This window comes from Pimephales promelas, chromosome 7 (assembly GCF_988280905.1).
Source record: "Pimephales promelas chromosome 7, fPimPro1.hap1.1, whole genome shotgun sequence".
In the NCBI taxonomy this organism is placed as follows: domain Eukaryota; kingdom Metazoa; phylum Chordata; class Actinopteri; order Cypriniformes; family Leuciscidae; genus Pimephales; species Pimephales promelas.
The window spans coordinates 33,320,882-33,341,784 of record NC_142775.1 but is presented as its reverse complement, the minus strand read 5'-3'; the positions used below and the strand labels follow the sequence as shown (position 1 = coordinate 33,341,784).

Here is a 20,903-nt window from a genome sequence, read left to right as displayed (position 1 = left end):
CATGTGATTATCTGGAGTTACACCCCTACCAAACCTCTCTGCACTAATTGACCTTTAGCAGCCCATTCACAAGGACAGTAGGCCCCCCTTCATCTATCTCACATCATATCCCCAGGACACATTATTTTCCCTGTTTAATATTTATGTTGATCTTCCTTTAACATAAACCACTGGGTCTGTCTTCACCCCACCACAGAGTTCAGCCGGAGGTACTTTGATGAATGATGCTACACAGGACAGAGAGGTATATTGATATACTAAAACATCAATGTAATTGCTTTAGATGCTCTACAGTCACTTCAATAATGACATTTAGTTTTATCGCACTACACTTCTCAGTTCTTTACCAAAGACTAAAGTCTTACATTAGGACAGGGCCAGCTACCTTACAATGCAATACATGCATCATTTCCATAAACTGCATCAGTATATCGATTCCAATCCCAGATTCAACTATCTATTCATGGAAATCTGTTTCTTTTTTCACGTAGAAACAAATAATAAGTAAATATTGATGTTTGCTACTTTGCAATGTTATATTGGTGCATATACATGAAATTGATTAAGTATTGTTTGTTCCTAAAGTCTATTTAATGAAAAAAAGTCATTACAAGTGAATCTACTGGGCAACAACGGCTGTTTGGTTGAAAGGATGGTGTTTAATATATAAATGTGTGTAAATAATTGTTTTTTAAAAGTAATAAATAAATAAATAAATAAAATATGTTTAAGCCATTTTTAGTAACACATATGAAAAATATAATCCAGCTTTACAAAGTACTTGATCAGAATATACACAACAGTCTTTGCTTGTTTTTCACTTTCATTCTGAATCACTTCAAGTTGGACTTGTGCACAGTGAACTGACAGAGACGGATCAGATATCACACTTTACACAAGCTATGCAAGTTACTCATGCTCCAATTAGGTTGTAGTTACCTTGGCAACAACAAATGAACTCTTGAGTTTCTCTGATGTCTAGATCAGTGTGTGATATTGTCAGAGAGCTTTAAAACATTTAAATGGAAAAAAAAAATGGAATATCATGCAGACAGCAGAAGACTGAGGAGGAGTAATTGGCTGAGGGACTCTGTGCTGGCAGAGTAATATAATAAAGACGGGAAATCAGAGGGATTTGACATTTTCAGGCAATCCGATTGTTGACCTCCAAATACAGTTGCAGTTATGGCTAGCGCATACTGAGAGAAGAGCGGTAATGTGCTGTCATCCTGACTTCAGATGAACAGCAGCTTTTTATGCAGTCTAAAATCTCGACCTCACTTACCAAGCAAGAAATCCACTAAACGGATTAAAAAAATTGACTGAAATAAATCAGTAACATTGTTAAAAATAAACGTAAAGTACTCTTCTGAAGTGTGGATCCTTAAAGGGATAGTTCGGCCAAAAATGTCAGATTCGGTCATCATTTAAGCCCCGTTCACACTACAAGCGACACAATACCATTCATTTCAATGGGGAGCGGGCGATTTCCGGCGACACACGCAAAAGCGACCGGGAACGTCCTTAAGCGCAACCACTGGCGACAAAGTTGCTTGAAGTGTGAACGGGGCTCTACCCACCCTCAAGTTGTTCCAAACCTGTATTTTCATTCCTGTATATAATTTTCATTTTTGGGTGAACTATACCTTTAAGAAAGAATGCAGAGCAATAGGTGCAGACAGCCAGAAAATAACAAAAATGTACAGACCTCACCACATTTTTAGCAGCATTTACTTGTCTTTAGTGTCACATGATCTTTCAAAAATCATAAAAATCATTCTAATACACTGATTTAATGCTCAATGCAATCTCAAAACTTTCCCTCACCTGGATGGTCTGGCATGCATGACTGCCATTGTTGGTGAGGATGGCAGACACAGCCTGGAGGGTTTTGCCAGTGTCTCCCCAGGCCACCACAAGGCTGAAGAGGCAGGCACAGGATAGCGCAGTGAGGGTCTGACCGGTGGGATCGTTCATCCCTGTGCTCCGCACTGTTGTCTCCAGCAGAAGATGGAAGAGAGACTCTGCAGGTCCAACAAACAGTGATTTCATGATTGAAATATACAGATTCACTTACCATTTTATAGGATGAGGAGATCTTACCCAGCACATCTGGAGGTTCAGTCTGAAAGCTCTCCGGCTGTTGTCCCTGGAGCATATCTAGAAGGGCCTGAAGGCTCCGTAAGCACAGTGACGGGTGCGAGAAACGAGTCTCCTTGATGAGCTCGAACACTCCACATAGCCCAATACCAATTATCTATGAAACAGAAGAACACAGCTGAGACATAACATTCACCGATTTCATATTATTCCCAGTGCACACAGATTTACAAGATAACCGAATGCACTGCTGGTTACAGTATAACTTATTTTTCATTCATATTTTAAGCAATTTCTTTATAAAAAATTCTATATTAGGATTACATAAAGAAGTTGCACTCCAAAGTATAATCTTTTCATATTCATTTTCTTCTTTTTTTTAACTTTTTTTTTTATTGGTTTATATAGATTTTAGTAAAACACAAAAAACAGAACAAACAGGTCACTAGGGGTGTAACATACAATTATGTTATAGACAAACTTTCATTAACATTATGTTAATATCAAATCAGGGATTCCCTTTTCCTCCCCATACCCCCTCCCCTTTCCTTCCTTTATAATAACATCAGGGGAATAATTATAATTGTCCTTTCAAGTCAATAAAAGTTTCAAGGTCCCATCATACAACATTTCATATTCATTTTTAAATGATAAAAATACAGAAATCAAAAAAATACAGAAATCTCTCGTTTTAGGGGGATATGAGGGTGAAAGCATGGTAATTTAAAAATACTACAGGTTTTCTACTAATGCAAAGGGTAACGCTAAATCCTGAAGTATCCCTTTAATCAGTGTAGTTTCTGACTAGTTGTTGATTTGATATTCTGTAGTAAAGACAGACGTTCACAGATTTTTGTGGTATGATGATTTGAAAAAAAATTTTACTCCAGCATTTTGTTTATTATATAGTAAGGACCTTGTTTTTAGTAATCATTTTTTTAAAAACGGAAACGTTCCTTAAAAATGTAATTAAATTCATTGCTATTCCCATCCCTAAGAACATTTCCTTCAAGGTTGTAGCCTAAGCATGAAGTGGATTTGGAATTAATCAGCCACCCATCGTTTTCATCAGTGAAACGGGGAGTAAGAAACATGGAGAGAGAAAAAAATGATTCTGTTGTTTTTAAAAGAAACAAATGACAGCTACACTAATAATAAACATGATTCAGTGAATACTACAGAAAAAAAAACAATTTAATTTCTACAAGCTTAATTTAAGTATCAACATAGCAATGACATTTGTTTTTTAGATTTGTTTGTTTTTTTAATTAAAGCTTGAACTTATAAGTGTATTTTATTTGGAATTGTGTAGTTTTACAATAATTCTTCAAGTTATAAAATGATGAAAAAACCTACTCAACTTGATGATATTAGTGTTCCCATCATGCATTAAAATATACTTGAAAGATTATTGCATAGTAAACTTCAAAATGAGCAAGTAGAAATTACATAAACTCTAACTGGCCAAGCTAAATTTACATATTCCCTTTGTTAGTCATTTTTCTTTCGCAGCACAGAAATATGCGGCATCTTCTAGACATGTACAACATGAAGTGACTACATTGTTTGAGGGCGGGTCAGAAGTAAGCACCAAAATTATGCTGTCTGCTCTGTGTAAACTCTGTGTAAACGATGCAAGTAGCACGATGCAACAAAAGCAAATAGAGTTCATTACATTCAGTGATTCTGTCTACAGACAACAACAGTAAATTGACGCTATTTCTAAACACATGATTGGGCTTCGTATATGCATTGATGTCACTCACTGACCTTCGGCAGTTTGATGGCGGGTTCGCGATACTCCTCCTCTTCCTCGCTGTCCGAGTCGCCGCTCTGCACAGAGCTCCGGGAGGCCAGGGCCAAAACGGCTTCCTTCTGCTGCCAGTCCAGCACGCTGTGCCGTACATTACAGTAGACGTTGAACGCAGAGGGGTTGCTGTGGAGTTTGATGTCAGGCACTGGAAAGGCCCCATCCAGACTTTCTGTCTGCCAGACGATAAAAATACATAAAGAATTAGGAGGGCGATACACAAGGAGGGAGGAAGGGAGAAATATTGTGAGACAGTAGGTTATGATGCATGTAGTACTACAGGCCTTGGGAAACTCAGTACTTCATTTATTTTTATAAGGCAATGAGAAATGCTACTGTTTGTATCTATCTATCTATCTATCTATCTATCTATCTATCTATCTATCTATCTATCACTGATAATCACATAGATGCATCAACCATGGTATAAACAACACAGCAAAACTGTACAGCATATACCATCATACTATCCACCCCTATAATACAGCTAACTTTTTTGTCCCATTCATCAATACATCCCTAGATAGGCTTAAAGGGTTAGTTCACCCAAAAATGAAAATTCTGTCAGTATTTACTCACCCTCATGTTGTTCCAAACCTCTATGTGTTTATGTGATCTGCTGGAAGATATCTGGAAGAATGTTTTAATCAAACAGATCTCATTCCCCCATTGACTACCATGTATTTTTTCCTACTATGGTAGTCAATGGGGAATGAGATCTGTTTGATTAAAACATTCTTCCAAATATCTTCCTTTGTGTTCAGCAGAACAAATAAACACATAGAGGTTTGGAACAACTTGAGGATGAGTAAATACTGACCGAATTTTCATTTTTGGGTGAACTAACACTTTAACTCATAAATTTGTCTTCATTTTTCTGCCGATAACAAAGGATGATGTAATCCAGAGAAGGTCATTCATTTTTAGGCGGACACCACAAAGAAATCTACCCCCGTCTTTGGCCAATGACATCAGACATCTGAAGTCAGTAAGAAGCCACAGATCTATGAGCCATGCCTAGTACCCCAAGAGTTCCCCAAGAGTACAGTTCCAAGAGCTGTGTGATTAATCATAATTCATTTTTCAATTTCGATTTTGGCTTCCAAATATTATAAAAACAAGAGAATCAATGCAAAACTATTGTGCCACTACCATTCCCCGCGCTACCATCTTCCTTCACAGCGATGCACTTTTGTTCGTTTTCTCACACAAACCGCTCGTTTCGTGTCTTAGGCCATCAATGTGTACTTACATTTACGAGTCATTAAATCAAGTTTAATTTGGACTTCTCTGTGCATGCTCTTTGAGGTGAACCCCCTAAACCTGCATTATATGACTGACAGACAAGAACGGTTTGACCTAAAAATATCAAAATTGAAAATACTGTGGAAACAAGACACCTGCATCTTGGATGCCCTTGAGGTAAGCTAAAACATATTAAAAATTAATTTCAAAGTTAACTATCCCTTTAAATAATCAGGATTTCAATTTTGACCAAATTACTAACAATTTTTTGATTTTTACCATAATCGAGCACTAGAGTACCCCACTAGAGTCTCGGCTTCTGAAATCTTGTCCTCATAAGTCACAGGTGTATCACACTCGCTGCCTGAAAATGGAGGAGGACTGACAGAATACCGGACTGCCTCTGACTTTGCTCTCCAATACAACGTCCTGAATTTGCAATGCCCTACTTTGACAGTAAATTAATGTGAAGCTCACTGAAGTAAATCATGTTGGCCCATAGTTTAAATGAGAAACATATTTACATTCATTCAGTAAACACAGACTGTTCTGCCTCCTCTTTCTTATTGTATTAGTCATTCAGGTATAGAGAAGCCCCAGAAAAAAACAACAATTCAAACTATGTAAATGAAGTCAGTATTCCTGCACCACAGTGATGAAGCAAATCTACAGCGACAAAATGGAGCAAAATAAAGAAAAGATAACATGGTCTTTCTATCGAGTTGTCCTTGACAGCAAACAGCTAATGAGTTTGATCATTAATATATAACAATCAGGGCTCGACAGTGTGAGAATCGCTCACATTTTATAAAATTGAGGTTGATATGTAAAAATTGAAAAAAAAAAAAAAACAATTTTTTAAGGCTAAAATTTGATCTTCCATAGTACAAAGTTGGTACGTACCTCGGTTTTGAGGTCACAGTACAGCAGGGGGATGAAAACTAAACATAAATTTGCTTTTTTTATTATTAAACAGTGATTTACTTAACAAATTGTGTTTCTGTCTTTAAATTAATTCAGTTAAAATTAAAAGTATCTTAAGGATAAAAAACATCTCTGCTAATATGCTATAAACTATATAGGGAGCCTTTACTTTCACATATTAAAAGCTAACAGAGCCAAAACTATTACCCTTTAATTTGTTTCTACTAATTTTTAAACAAACACTCAAATAACAAACTGTAGCTTATGCAAACGTGTAAACTGCACAGTCAGTTTTTGCATTAACTTCTAAATCTAATTAAAATATTTGTTTTTTTTACTCCAGTTCCTTGTTGAAATATAATAATTTACACATTTTAAAAAATTAAAACTATTAATGACACTTTGTTTCTTGTCAAAAGTAACAAAACGCAGAGCTTATTGCGATTATTGGTGGTGGTTAGCCTACAACACTGTATTTGTTTTTAACACATAAGACACGAAAATTAGTGGGACGAATACGTGTAGCACTACACCTCTATTTCCTGTACCATTTAATCAAAGTCAAGGTAGAAAAATAGATGTTTGTATTCGTCTTGTATAAGTCTTTAAAACTTGCTGTCACCTGTTATGCTTATGACTGAAAAATCGCAATAAAACACACTAGCCACAGAAAGCAGCCCTGAAAACTAGCGACAGAAGTACGTTGCTCACCAAAGAGGACTTCTGCTGTGTATTCCCCCAGCTTCAATGCCATTTGTCCATTCAATAACAATGCAATCAGCCACATACTGAGCAAGTTACCAAGGGACATAAGCGCTTGGAAGAACAACCTTTAACAAAACCATAATTGAGCAATGCAAGAAAACGAGATGAATCTTGTGGCTGTGTAACGAGACAATACAGAATATAGACCTACTGGCCAAAGAACAGACAATAAAAAGTGTAGTATATGAGCTGAAACATGAGGGGATGTGACCACATCAGTTGTGGTTAACTGCTACAGTACCTCAAGAAAGAAAATGAATGTACCATTCTCTTCTACGTACGTTCCATTTTATCAAAGACCTCGTTTTGGTGGATACATTTTATCCTGTCACCTATTCTGGTCTGCGAGCAACATTTGGTGACTTTCAGCTGTAACAAGAGGCAAACCATGGTGCAAGAACTTAGCTAAATAAAACAGAGGGGCCTGAATATTGTATTTAGAATGAGATCAGTGGTCCAACTGTTTAAATACCAATGAAAAATCACAATTCTCTATTCCAATTTTGATACAACAACAAAAACTACTGGCCTAATTAACGTGAATTATTAATTAAAACATTATTAAAGACAAGTTTGCAGTGAGTAAAAAAAGAACAAATAATCAATTTACAAATAGCACAATACCCCAGCCTTAACTGATGAAATAATAATAATAATAATTAATTTTTTAACACCATATACAGTAAAAAAGTTAAATCTTCTGAGACCGTTGTCATACTGTGAAAATCTTATACCATTACAACCCTGGTGGCACTGGCACCTAAAAAAAATCATTTGCCGCCAATTTTCCAGAGCCCTGTATTGAGATTTCATTTCTGGGCTGGATCGCCCAGTCTTAGTCATCAGTAGCACAAATCTGTCTGAGATTGTGTAATATCACAGCCAAGGAATGGAGTCAAAAAGCAGAAGGGCAATAAACTCATGAATTCAATTCATATCCTGATCCATCAAACAAAGCAAACTGAAGTGCTTGAACACTATCAGACACTTCGGCAGTATGTCTTGGAGCCGAGTCTTCCCTGCTGGAGGAACTCCACCCATCTGTTTATAAGCAAACAAAGGCACGGAGCTCCTTTTAAGGTGGCTGTGGCAGAGAAGGAGAAATTTAAATGAGATTTTACTCCTTAGCCAGCAGGGTTTTAGGGTGGACGATTATTACAGCGTGTTCCCTTCTCCACTATCTACAATCACATTATTCTCTCTTACTGCTGCCTGTGAAGTACTCACATCCACTAGGGAAAACAGAGTGCCTGGGAAAGGATATCCAAACACAATCAGGCATTAACCCCCACACATGCTATGGGGAATGGGAAGACAATACACAATATGCAATACGGGGCATTTTGGGTCTAATCCCTATTTTCTGAGCGCTGGTTTACGCTGTAGACAGAGCGAGACAAATCTAGCTGCCAGACACACCATAGGTGCTCATTGCAGGAGGAGATGGAGGAAGATGTTGCCATGGAAACGAGCAACACATGGGTCGCCATGCAACAGCCAATCATGACCTCGCCACTCCCGCATTATCCACCATGTGTGAGTGTTTACTGGTCTCTTATCAATTGTGATGACTAAAAGCATGAAAATATGCATGTATAAATATGTGCTGTATTGTGATCGGCGTCAAAACTACTAGCCTATTATAAATAAAAAATATCTTAATGGAATTAAGAATTGCACCAAAATGGCCAAATTTGGTAACACAATCCTTATGTATGTTTATGTTATCTGATGTTAAATGTGATATATTGATGAGAAAGAATTTTACAGATTTTTAGCTGTAAAATCATTATTCGTCTTCAAAAATTCAAATGTGAATTTGGAAATGCTACCAAAAAATGTCTTTTGAACCAGATAACTTTAGTGACTGAATGAGGCAGTAAATGTGTGGCAATGAATCTCACAGTAAGACGGATTATCAATCTTACCTTTGTTCTTGTTTTCACTTTTGATTTGACTTTTTGCCGCCTTTTTAGTTTCTTCTTGCTCAAAGCTTTCTTTCCCCTGGAAAATATTAGAACATGTTAGATCTGGGTTTGCAGAGTCAACCATCATTAATCAAAATATTACAAATGTCTATCTAGATAATAACAGACAAATGGTAACAGTCTTTTCCACACTGGCCAAGAACTGTCTTCTCACACCAATTAACATTCAATTCAATTCACATTTATTTGTATAGCGCTTTATTCAAAACCGCTTTACAGAAAATGCATGCATCTACATTACAATTTAGAGCGATTATCAGGTGTCCAAGTAATGAATTTCAGAAATCATGCAGTTAGCTAACAATGTATTCATTTAAAGCAGAAACTATGAGCTCAAATTAATTATAACAAATTGTGAACATAATAATATGCAAATTTAGCATTTGCTCCATGTTGATTTAGTTGACACAGTAAGAACAATATGATAACGAAGTTTTAAAATCATTCTGTAAAAGAATATCATTCCACAACACAACAATGATTTTTTTCAGCTGAATGATAAGAAACATTGACAGCCGATCAGAATCTGTCCTGCTTTGAAGAGCACGAGAATGTAAGTCAGACTCAGCAGATGATGACAAAACTGCAATGAATGCACACTTATAATGAACAAAATGTTATCGTGCCTTGGTGTGGAAGTTAATAGTTATCGTTATCTTTAGTTAGCATCGGGCCTAAACACTTAGCCTAATGCTGTTGAAATATGGATTTACTGTATCTGTTACAGTTACAATAAAACTAACAGTACAGCAGCATTGGTCCAAAAATGTGGAGTGTGCCTACATTGTAAACAATTGTATTGTCTGATGGACTTTGCAACTTGATAGAAGGAAACAGTGGGGAAGTCAATCACTTTTGAATTGCTGGTTTTTGAAAAATGTTTGGTAGTGTGACGTATCAGGCATGTGATCAGTAAATGATAAGCAACTCATACAGCGCTTGCAGAGTAGCATTCACTGAGAATCAAAACTGAAAATGAATCTTTACTCTAAATCATGCACCAAGTATATGAACAAGATATTTTCTTTTAAATGAGCATTTTCATGTTTTTAATATCACTTTTATCAGTGACATTTTGAAAATAAAGCATTTTTCAATAACCTTTTCATTGCCATTAAAGTGAAATTACTGACCCTAAACGAATGAGCCTGATAAAAAATGCTAATTTAAAAGAAAAATGTCAGATGACAGAGGTTTTTGCATCTGAACAGCTCTTTATAATTGCATCCCTATCATTGCGATGTGAAAATGATATCTAAGCCATATCACATTGACACTCTCACAACATAGTCAAAATTCATAAAGTTATCAGGCAACTGGCCAGTAACACAGTTTCAATGCTGATTTGTACTCGCATTTGCCGCTTAGTTTGAACCCTGGCTAAGGGTGTCCCGCAGAGGGCACGCGAGCTTGTGCCACGCTGTCCGTGCATAAAATACACATAGGCTATTAGAAAACATTACATTTTGCAGTTTACTTAGTAATTGTTTGAGGCTATTTCATGATATCAGTCATCACACAACAACCAACCCACTTTTGTCTCATATATACACAGTTCACATGCACGTGGTCATACTTTTAAGGTTGGAAAATAGAGAAATCATATCTCAGTCAAAATAGAGAAATCATATCTCAGTCAGAGTATGAACCAAACAGTCTACCTGAGGCTGACACTACAAACCAATTTGTCAGGTTTTCAGTTTTCAATATAATAGTAAAAAGGTCCAGAGGTCATATATCTTAATAGGTCAGCATATGTAGTGGTGTCATCCCTGTAATGTGCCGTTTTAACATGCATTTTTAATAAGCATGGACTGTAAGAGCAAAAATATACTATTTCAAGGACCCAGTTTACAAAAATGGGTTGCTGCCTTGTTAACAAACACCTTTGCAATTAAACAAAAGTTGGTTTGAATGTGCTTAAATTCTGTAAACTGACACTGTTTGTCTAACAAGAGAACTTGCAAATAGTCTAACTCTAAATCGGTGGTTCTCAACTGGTATGGCCATTAAACCCACATTTACATCTGGTCATTAAAGGGTTAGTTCATCCAAAAATGAAAAGTATGGTGTCTTTATGTCTTTATTTCCTTTCTGGACAAGGACAGTATTATACCACCGTACATACATTTTCAATGGAGGGACAGAAAACTCTAAAATATCTTAAACTGTGTTTCGAAGGTGAACAGAGGTTTTACAGGCTTGGGACAACATGAGTAATTATGACATAATTTTCATTTTTGGTTTTCACTAACCCTTTAAGCTAAGACCCAAATTTTAGGCATTTGAATAAAACAACTTGTGGTTAACTTCACTATAAAGAGCAGATTAAATTATAAGCATGTACAAAAAGAAATTCAGTAGCATTTTTTTTTTCAAGTAATGAAAATAACATTACAATAATGATGACACTGACATGTAGCCTAAAAATATCTCATCTGACAGCAGATATACTGAATTAAAACAAAGCACTTTTTTCAACAGCTTTCACGCACATCAAAATAAAAGTCTTGCATCAGAAAAACATAGAATTATGATTTTTGTTGTTATTTCTTGGACTACAAACCAACAGTTGAGAAACAATGGTCGAGAGGCAAACCCTACACAAGGAACCCAAACTTCCAGTAAGGGTAAAATCTTTCCGTGGCAGGGGCAGCTGCCACCGAGACCTGTCACTCCACCCGTCACCGCTAGTGGCAGCTGTCACTCGACCTGCCACCGCTATATGCGCCTGTCACCCAACCTGCCACCGCTATATGCGCCTGTCACCCAACCTGCCACCGCTATATTCGCCTGTCACCCGACCTGCCACCGCTATATTCGCCTGTCACCCGACCTGCCACCGCTATATTCGCCTGTCACTCGACCTGCCACCGCTATATTTGCCTGTCACCCGACCTGCCACCGCTATATTCGCCTGTCACTCGACCTGTCACCGCTATATTCGCCTGTCTCTCGACCTGTCATCGCTATATTCGCCTGTCACCCGACCTATCACAGCTATACGCGCCTATCCCGTGATCTGTCACGACTATATGCGCCAGTCCCGCGACCTGTCCCTTCTATACGCGCCTGTCCCGAGTCTTGTCATGGCTATACGCGCCTGTCCCGCGATTTGTCCTGGCTATATTTGCCTGTCCCGCGACCTGTCACGGTTATATGCGTCAGTCCCGCGACCTGTCACGGCTATACGCGCATGTCCCGACTCCCGCGACATGTCACGGTTATTTCCGCCAGTCCCGAGACCTTTCACGGCTATAGGCTACTATACGCGCATGTCCCGCGACCCGTCACGGCTTTATGCGCCTGTCTCTCGACCTGTCACTGCTGTATGTGTCCCGCGACCCGTCACGGCTATATAGCCTACGCGCCTCTTACTTAAATAAATCTAGATATGGGGTAGTTAATATTCTATGCAGCCTATTCTACACAATATAGCCTAGTAGTAGGCCTAATAATGATTATATTTAATATAGGCTATATGCTGTTTGAGAAATATTTCGAAAAAAAAGAAACTCCTTTTATTATTATAATTAACCTACTATTAATAATTAGCCTATTAATAATTTGCAAATTTCCCCACTGTAAAATAAAATAAAACAATCAGGTGAGCTATCATGATTTCTGGAGCGCGTCTCATAAATGAACTGAAACAAACGCCTATCTAAAGCTTGAAATATGCAAATGTCCACTTTAAACGAATTAAGCAGTCCGAAAGGTACATTTCTCTAAAGCGCAGAGAGATACGTTTAGCCCACACTATAAAACAGTTTATTTAAACAATAAAAATCTTAATCTTTATTTTTCAGACACATTAATTAGCCTATAAATCACCTATAAATCAGGGCTCAAATCATCTGTTAAATCATTTGCCTCGTCCCCCAAAATGTGCCGCATGATTCAACCATGCCTCCTGTTTAGATGCGGGATGCATTGCATTGTTTTTAAAATCCTTTTTTTAAAATGGATAATTTCTTGCATTTTCTAAAAAAAAACTAGGCCTACATTTAGGCTACTTTTATCTTTAAAGTCCAATTTTAGAGGAAAAATCTCAGTAGGCTATAAGGCTACTAAGCGAAAAAAATCAAATAAAATAAAATAATAATAGCACAGTTCAAAAACTGTAAAAGATTTGGTTATAAGTTATAAATAATTGTATGTTAAACATATTACTGTCTTCGGTGAACTCTAGTAATAAACGCAAATAATAATTAGCTATCAAAATCCATTTAGCTACATAGGCCTAAGACGCTTTTATCCACACAAAAAAAGAACAGAGCAATTCGTCAAATGTCAGTCTAGACAATAATAATGGGCTAAGATTATAACAAACACAGGTTTTTGACGCATCCAAGTGTTTATGGAGCGCGCATGCATGTCACTGAGTCGCAGCCGCAAACACTAGCATGTTCCTATCAACAGTGGAACAATTTAAAATAATCTAGCATTTCTGGTCATACAGAAAAAGTACATTAGCCTATAGGCTACATAATACATTATTTGTAACTACTTTTATTTGTGTAAACTCACAATAACAAGAAAACTGTGTATTTGTAAAATAACAAGAACACGGTGTGTATTTGTAAAAATAAAATAAAACAATCAGGCGCGTTTTTCTTTCATCTCCGGAGCGCGTCTCATAAATGAGCTGAAACAAAAGCATATCTAAAGCTTGAAATATCCACTTTTAAACGAACAAATTCGAATCGAAAGCAAATACCGTCTGATTATACAATCCGAAAGAGATATTTCTCTCTAAAGGTGCATCCTCTTCACAGCGGATATGGAGATGTTTAGCCCGTCACTAGAAAACTGTTTATTTAAACAATAAAAATCCCTCGTTATTTTTTTAGACACATTTATTATGATTAGCCTATAAATCACTTATAAATCATCTCTATGTATGGTTCCCGAGACATGCTCTTCTCATTTAGCACTGCGGGCAAAATATAGTTTTTTTTTTCTAATTTGATTTTAGAAAGTAACATTTTTTTTCCATATTAATTTGCGAATATTTTAAATGTTTAATAAAGGCAAAAAGTCAATGTTATTTATATTTTGTGCACAAACACTTGGCTACGTCAAAATCTTGTGTTTGTTTGTGATAATCTCAGTATTATTATTGTCTAACCTGTATTATGACTGACATTTGACGAATTTCTTTGTTTCTTTTTTTGATAAAAGCGTCTTATAAATATCTAAATATGTAGCCTAAATGTAATAATAATAGCCTATTATTTGTGTTTATAACTTTAAATGAGTTCACTTAAGACAGGAATATGTTAATCATAAAACAATTTATGAATGTTTTATTTTTATAGGCCTATAACTTTGTGTTATATTTATTTATTTTTTGTATGTGAAGTCCTTTTAAAAACAATACATCCCGCATCTAAATAGGAGGCCTGTTTGAAATTAATCATGCGGCACACTCTGGACGAGCCACAAATCCGTGAGTACGGATTACAAACCCGTGAGTACGGATTGCGAAAGCTTGGGCACGGTTTATCAATTTGGGTACAGATTGCAAAAACTGAGGGCACGGTTTACAAATCTGAGAGCACGGATTAGGAACTCGTGGGTACGGTGTATTAATTCGTGGGCACGAATTGTTAAACCGAGGGAACAGTAGAATTCGTGAGTAGGCTACACTTTATAAACTGAGGGGACGGATTGCAAAACCCTCACCTCGGATTGTTTTTTTTTTTTTTCCCACAGGTGACTTCCCGGGCTCCGTAAATAATATTGCGTTCATATTTTGGACTCATCTTATTTTTTTATATAGGCTATGGTTTATTAATATGATTTGTACTGAGTTTGGTCTTTTAATATCACTGTCTTAGTGCACTGAGCCACGAAGCGTTTTTTCACGTTAAGCGTTAGAATGTCCTGAGGGACAGGCGCGTAGCCGTGACAGGTCGCGGGACAGGCGCGTATATAGCAGGGACAGTTCGCGGGACATGCGCGTATAGCCGTGACAGGACGCGGGATAGGCGCGTATAGCCGTGACAGTTCGCGGGACAAGCGCGTATAGCCGTGACAGGACGCGAGATAGGCGCGTATATAGCCGTGACAGATCGTGGGACAGGCGCGTATAGTCGTGACAGGACGCGGGACAGGCGCGTATAGCCATGACAGATCGTGGGACAGGCGCGTATGGCCGTGGCAGGACGCGGGACAGGCGCGTATAGCCGTGACAGGTCGGGTGACAGGCGAATATACCGGTGACAGGTCGAGAGACAGGCGCATATAGCGGTGGCAGGTCGAGTGACAGGCGAATATAGCGGTGGCAGGTCGGGTGACAGGCGAATATAGCGGTGGCAGGTCGAGTGACAGGCGAATATAGCGGTGGCAGGTCGAGTGACAGGCGCATATAGCGGTGGCAGGTCGAGTGACAGGCGCATATAGCGGTGGCAGGTCGAGTGACAGCTGCCACTAGCGGTGACGGGTGGAGTGACAGGTCTCGGTGGCAGCTGTCCCTGCCACGGAAAGATTTTACCCCCTCTCCAAACTTCTCTTCCAGCGGTGGCAACAACGGGCGGTCATAGTTTCATTTTCAACAATACAGCCATCGGAATCTGCTATTATGTACAACCTTATGTACGAATTCTGTTGAAGTGCTAGAGCTCATCCTCATGTATGGCAGTAAACAATGGAAAACAAAACAGTAGCTGATTATATGCAGTGAAAAGTGAAAGCACAGAGGCTGCTTGTGATGAAGAGCCTGAAGGTTGGGAGGGGCGTTCAAGGGTTCAGTGCAATTTGCATTAACACTGGTGACGTCATAAGTGGATGGTGCAAGTGCACACCACTAAAAGGACTATTAAACCGCAAAGAAAATTTTGCATGGACAAGGCAGTAACAATATTATCTCACATATATTTTTCTCTGGTCATTCAGCACGTATTACTTTGACTCGAGTTGTATGTGTGAATTTAATTTTGAACATTTTGTTGTAAACTTTATATAGGAGAGCAATTTAGTAAATCTAAAAAAATATATAATAATAAAATAAAAAATAAAAAAAACAATACAGTTAGATGTATTGAATATCTTCTCAAATGTGCAACTAAAATAAATCTAAATCTACTGTTTTATTGGCTAAGGAGTTCAATATAGTAGAGTAGGAATGTGAGGGTTTTACGGAAACGGAACTTTTTGCTAACTGTGAAACTGCGTATGGACAAAGTAAGCGTATAAATATGAGCAGAAACAATAATGATTTGTAGAGGAAGATCAATAATAAGAGACTGCTCTGAAGTAAAGCACGTCAGAGAGTGTGTGTGCGCGCTACAGCAGGGTGACGTCAGGCAAAACAGAACCCAGCCCTTCGCATAAATGAGACACGGCCGCAGCTCTAAATACATGCGAGATATGTAATGTCGTTCAATAAATCAGATTACGAAAACGAAATGGCAGGTTATTAACAATAATAACCTTAAACTTGCCATTCAGTGATGAACGATAATATATAAAACATGAACTGGGACTAAAAGACATTTCATAAGCCTGACAACACTTCTTGTCTAGTCTTAAATGTAACGTTACACAAAAGTTGAGGTGAAAGGTTTAATTAATCCTTCTTTGCATAACAAACCATAGTTTATGCATTGTATTTCAAGCCAGTAAATTAAAATTATAGCACATCAAACCCATTGAGCTATGTCATTTTAGCACAACTAACGTTATATTAGTCAGGTTGTACAAGAGAGAATTAAAACGGTATTGTTAGCCATGACAGCACAGAGGTGACGTTTTTAAAAAGTGCACAAATCAAAACCATCACAAAATGAGCTTTTTCGTTGACACGAACGAGATTAATCGAGTGTTTTAGCTACGCTTGCTAATGAATTGTCGCTAAGGAAGTTAGCCGCATGCTAACTGCTAATACTGCAACTACTGTTTGGGCTCAAATGAGCTCATGTTTAACCCACTGGGTTTTGTTTACAAACACATCCACCCGCACGGCACCACGGCCCATTTCTCAACCAGAACCGAACATGTAAATAAGACCCACCTGCCGAGGTTTAGCCCCTGCTCTTTGTCGTTGATCGCGGTGGTGTATATCCTCCGGTAGCGCTCCGCCAGTGCTCGCCCTGAGAGAAGAAGCTGGTAGCGGCTCCGACAATCCGAGCGGGCCCCCACAACGGGACAGGAGCCCATCCCTGATCCGATCGATGCGAAATCGTGCCCAACTCCCGGAATGACCCTGACACCCAGCCCCATGGAGTGGGACGAGGAGGACACAATCCCGCTGCCACCGGCACCCGCTGCCGCCGCAGCAGCACACATCATCGTTTAGGGGAACAACGCATATATTAGATTACAAAGTCAATCAACAGAGCTCAAATTCCCGAGCACACCCCATATATCCGCTCCACAAGCCCGCAAAAACGCCCGGCGAATTACATCCGAGTATCTCCAATTAAAATGACGTTGACGGTTAGCCGCTCTGCTGCGACTGCGAAATACGCTTCAAAAACCAACCGTTCTTTCCTCGACTGCAGGCGGTCAGACCGCGTCCAACTGCCCGAAGAGACACGAGTCAAACGCGCGAGCTGACGTCCGTGCTTTGCGTTTATTCCTGCTGTTTTTCTTGACCCCGTAAAGACAGCAGCCCTAGTAGCGCTGCCATCTTAGCTTCATCATCCTTCCCTGTTCATGTCGCTGCTGACTGACTGTCAAGCATGCTGGGATACATTCCCATCCATAGCACACACAGCGGCTGCGGCTCAAAGCGCAGTGCGCGCACTACCTAGACTCTGATTGGGCAGTCAGACGAGGATAATGAACCACGCGCACAGAGTGCTTTCTTGCTAGGGGACTCGGTGGGTTTTGAAACGCGACCGCTGTAGTAATGAAGCGGGCGAGTTCAATAACGCAGCTTTTAGATGCTTTAACCTATCGCAGAAAAATTAGAATTTACTGCACGATTATAAAAACTCACCCAGGGCGATTATTTTCTTAGGGGCATTGTGAATCGTCCATTAAATTTGTATGGTTATTATTTCTCGACAATACCAAGCAATTTCTGACTGTCTGCTAATATTAGGCATATTTTATAAGATGTTTTATTACTAGTTATTGTATTTACAAATTGTTGTGGAATACTTTCATCTGATTGGTCAATAGCATCATTTTTGTAATAAGTGTAGGCTATGCGATAGGCTATATGCTTGTATTTAATTGTTTGTCCAAAGAACTCAACATTCTTTTCTCACATAATATAATAATCTCACTAGACCTGTCTTGTTTATTTGGTTTGTTTGGTCTGGTCTGTTTGCTTACAGGTTTACCCAAAATTTTTCATTCTGTCATCATTTTGTCATTGGTCATCAAAACTGTTTGGTTTCCAAAGTCGGATGTGAAAATTCTTCAAAATATATTCTTCATAAAATTTTATGTTCAGCAGAGGAAAGAAAGTCATAGCCTACAGATTTGGAATGTATGAGGGCGAGTAAATTATGGCAGAATTTTCATTTTTTGGGTGAACTATCGGGGAAATGCAGCGCACAATGCACAATGTCAGCTAATAACAAAACTAAGCCCCATCATAAATAATTTGCTCACACCAAAACATTAGTTTTGTTGTCAGAATGTGTTTCCGTAGATTATGTTACGGCATGTTACCTGGCATACTGTTTCTGATATAGGATTACCAGCTGAAGCACCCTTACCGGTGACTTGTTATTATAACCAAGGATGTAACCTTGGAGAGTGAATTGAAAATCATAACAACCACACGAGAAAAGATAACCCACAAATCTGAATATTGGGACTCTGGGTATGTTTCCTTGTTGAAATGAAGTGCACTTGGTTTTTTTATTGAATATGCAATTCAAATCCTCAAACAAAGTATGTTTTTTAAAAACGATACCAGCAGATACTAATATTGATGAAATAAAAGGCCACCTAAGTGTAACTATACACTTTCATGAATGTTTCTTAACACACTTAAACTTTGTAATAATGTGCTAGATGTACCTATTTAATGTACTTTGATGTGCTGACTAACATATTAATGCATAAAATACTTGATTCTAAAATTTTAACTGATATTACATTTAGACATTACATTTGCTATTAGAGAGCAACCGATTTCAAACCACATTTTTGAGAATGTCTTTGATTCACTGCAGATTTAAGGAGAAAATTAAATTTGAATTTGCACATGGTTTGTCTTAAAGCATATTAAAAACAATACATAGACATATAAACATACATCAAAAGCTTGATTTTCACCACAGGGGGATTTTAATAGATTTTAATGTAAAATGCAATTGCACATCACATAGCATACTTTAGTTTACATAAATAGGCGTCACGGCGTGTCTTGTCAGTAACCATATTTCAAAGACATAAATAATTAAATTACATATTAAGATGTTTTTAAGTGGGTCAAAAAGCACTCTACAGTGCAGCTAATTGCACTTACCTATAATAAAAATGCAAAGTTTAATTGCATAATTTCCCCGACAGATTTTAAATTAATATATATATGCTATTGTTGCCAGCCACCTCCAGCAAATTTTGATATTTTTATGAAAAAATGTAATGGCCACCCAGCATATTGTTTTGTATGAATATCAGAACATACAATGTATCAAAAGAAAGAACAGAGCCTCCGCTTTAAAAAAATAAATAAATAAAATAAAAACTATTCTAGCTTCATGCATTCTTCATCAACAGTTGAATGTGGGTAAGTTTCATTAAAAAAATCTGCAAGACTACAACTTTAAAAAATTAATGTACAAAAATGACCTCATCTTAAATATAACAATACACAAATATAACAAATAATACAAGATACTATGTGGGGAAAAAATCTATCAAAATACATTTAAAATTGCCATTCGCTAAAGTACAACTAAATATTTATTTTCTGAATGTAAAGAATATTTTTACAATTTCTAGTTATCTCTCTTCCCTTCCCCTATTCAATAGGAATTGAAATAAGAAACTGCAAACAAAGTTTTCTCAATAGCTCATGAAATCACTAATGATAATTAGACTATAGCTGGCTGTGGACTACTGACTTCATTACTCTTGATACTGTATGTGTAATGACTGGTGATAAGTATCCTGCTATAGAGACTATTTTCCGCAGTGCTGGCAATTTGCATCTCATATGTAAGATAATGCAATATAATGCAAATAAACTATATAAACCTAACAAATCAAATAACAGTCAAGTTAGGCTACTGTGTGAACAGGTGATGCCTAGATCAGCCACTTTTGAATGCAGAAAATCCACTAAAGAGGCTGACTGACACTCTGACTGACAAATAGCATTTTGTATGTGTGTGTGTGTGTGTATATATATATATATATTTATTCAAAAACATTTCTTTGAAATACTGTCCGTCCATGACCCACTTCATTCGAGAAAGTACGATTTTTCACATATTATCGTTGTAACCCTAAGACTTTTCTCCTTGATATGAATTTTGTACATCTGAATGTATATAAAACAAAACAGAGACAGGATGTGGATTTTCATAAAATAGGAAGAGCGAGAATGTGAGATGTGAGAGGAACTGCACATGATGTAATAAGGTCAATGAATGTCCTCTGTTTGGGGACATAACCCGAATACTGAGAGATGACATTTCCCTCCTCCCTTCACTGTGTCCCAGACAGACACTGGTTAGAGTTGTGTCAGCAGCACTGAACTCATTCACATACAATAATCACCCTTAGATTCGGTAATGGTAGAGGTGAGACTGACAGAACATCTTCATCTGTGCAGTGAGTTCACTTCTGCCCAGTCAAAATGAAATAACTTTATTTTGTGGACAATGATTGGACAAAAGATTTTCATCAAATGATGTTTTAGATGAAAATTTACTTCTAACAACACAATATGCATTAAAATCTTAAAATTAAATATTTCTCTTAATGCAGACAGCAGAAAAATAATGTATACGTTCTTAGTCACTACCGTAAATTCTTGAATACAAAGATGACATGAACTGGAGAATTTTAATCAAAAACATTTTCTTTAATGTATTGCTCCATCTAGTGGTGAGAAATGTCAGTGTTGTAAGTTGAAAGAATGTAGGTCTATCTAT

The 20,903-nt window shown here is 37.6% G+C and overlaps 1 protein-coding gene across 17 annotated transcripts in view; it reads right to left on the bottom strand.

The window, feature by feature from the left end:
• mycbp2 (MYC binding protein 2) overlaps window positions 1-17,520 on the bottom strand; it is an 88,578-nt gene extending 71,058 nt beyond the window's left edge. For 14 of the 17 annotated variants that reach the window (XM_039683385.2, XM_039683388.2, XM_039683392.2 and 11 more), the window contains exons 1-5: window positions 16,850-17,520; window positions 8,773-8,848; window positions 3,871-4,086; window positions 2,104-2,257; window positions 1,828-2,024 (exon numbers count right to left, since the gene is read on the bottom strand). In XM_039683385.2, the coding sequence (XP_039539319.2) occupies window positions 1,828-2,024; window positions 2,104-2,257; window positions 3,871-4,086; window positions 8,773-8,848; window positions 16,850-17,127 (921 nt within the window). In that variant the 5' untranslated portion in view covers window positions 17,128-17,520. The remainder of the gene's footprint in view (window positions 1-1,827; window positions 2,025-2,103; window positions 2,258-3,870; window positions 4,087-8,772; window positions 8,849-16,849) is intronic. The other 3 variants (XM_039683394.2, XM_039683395.2, XM_039683398.2) reach the window with 1 other exon arrangement.
• Window positions 17,521-20,903: the final 3,383 nt, after the last annotated feature.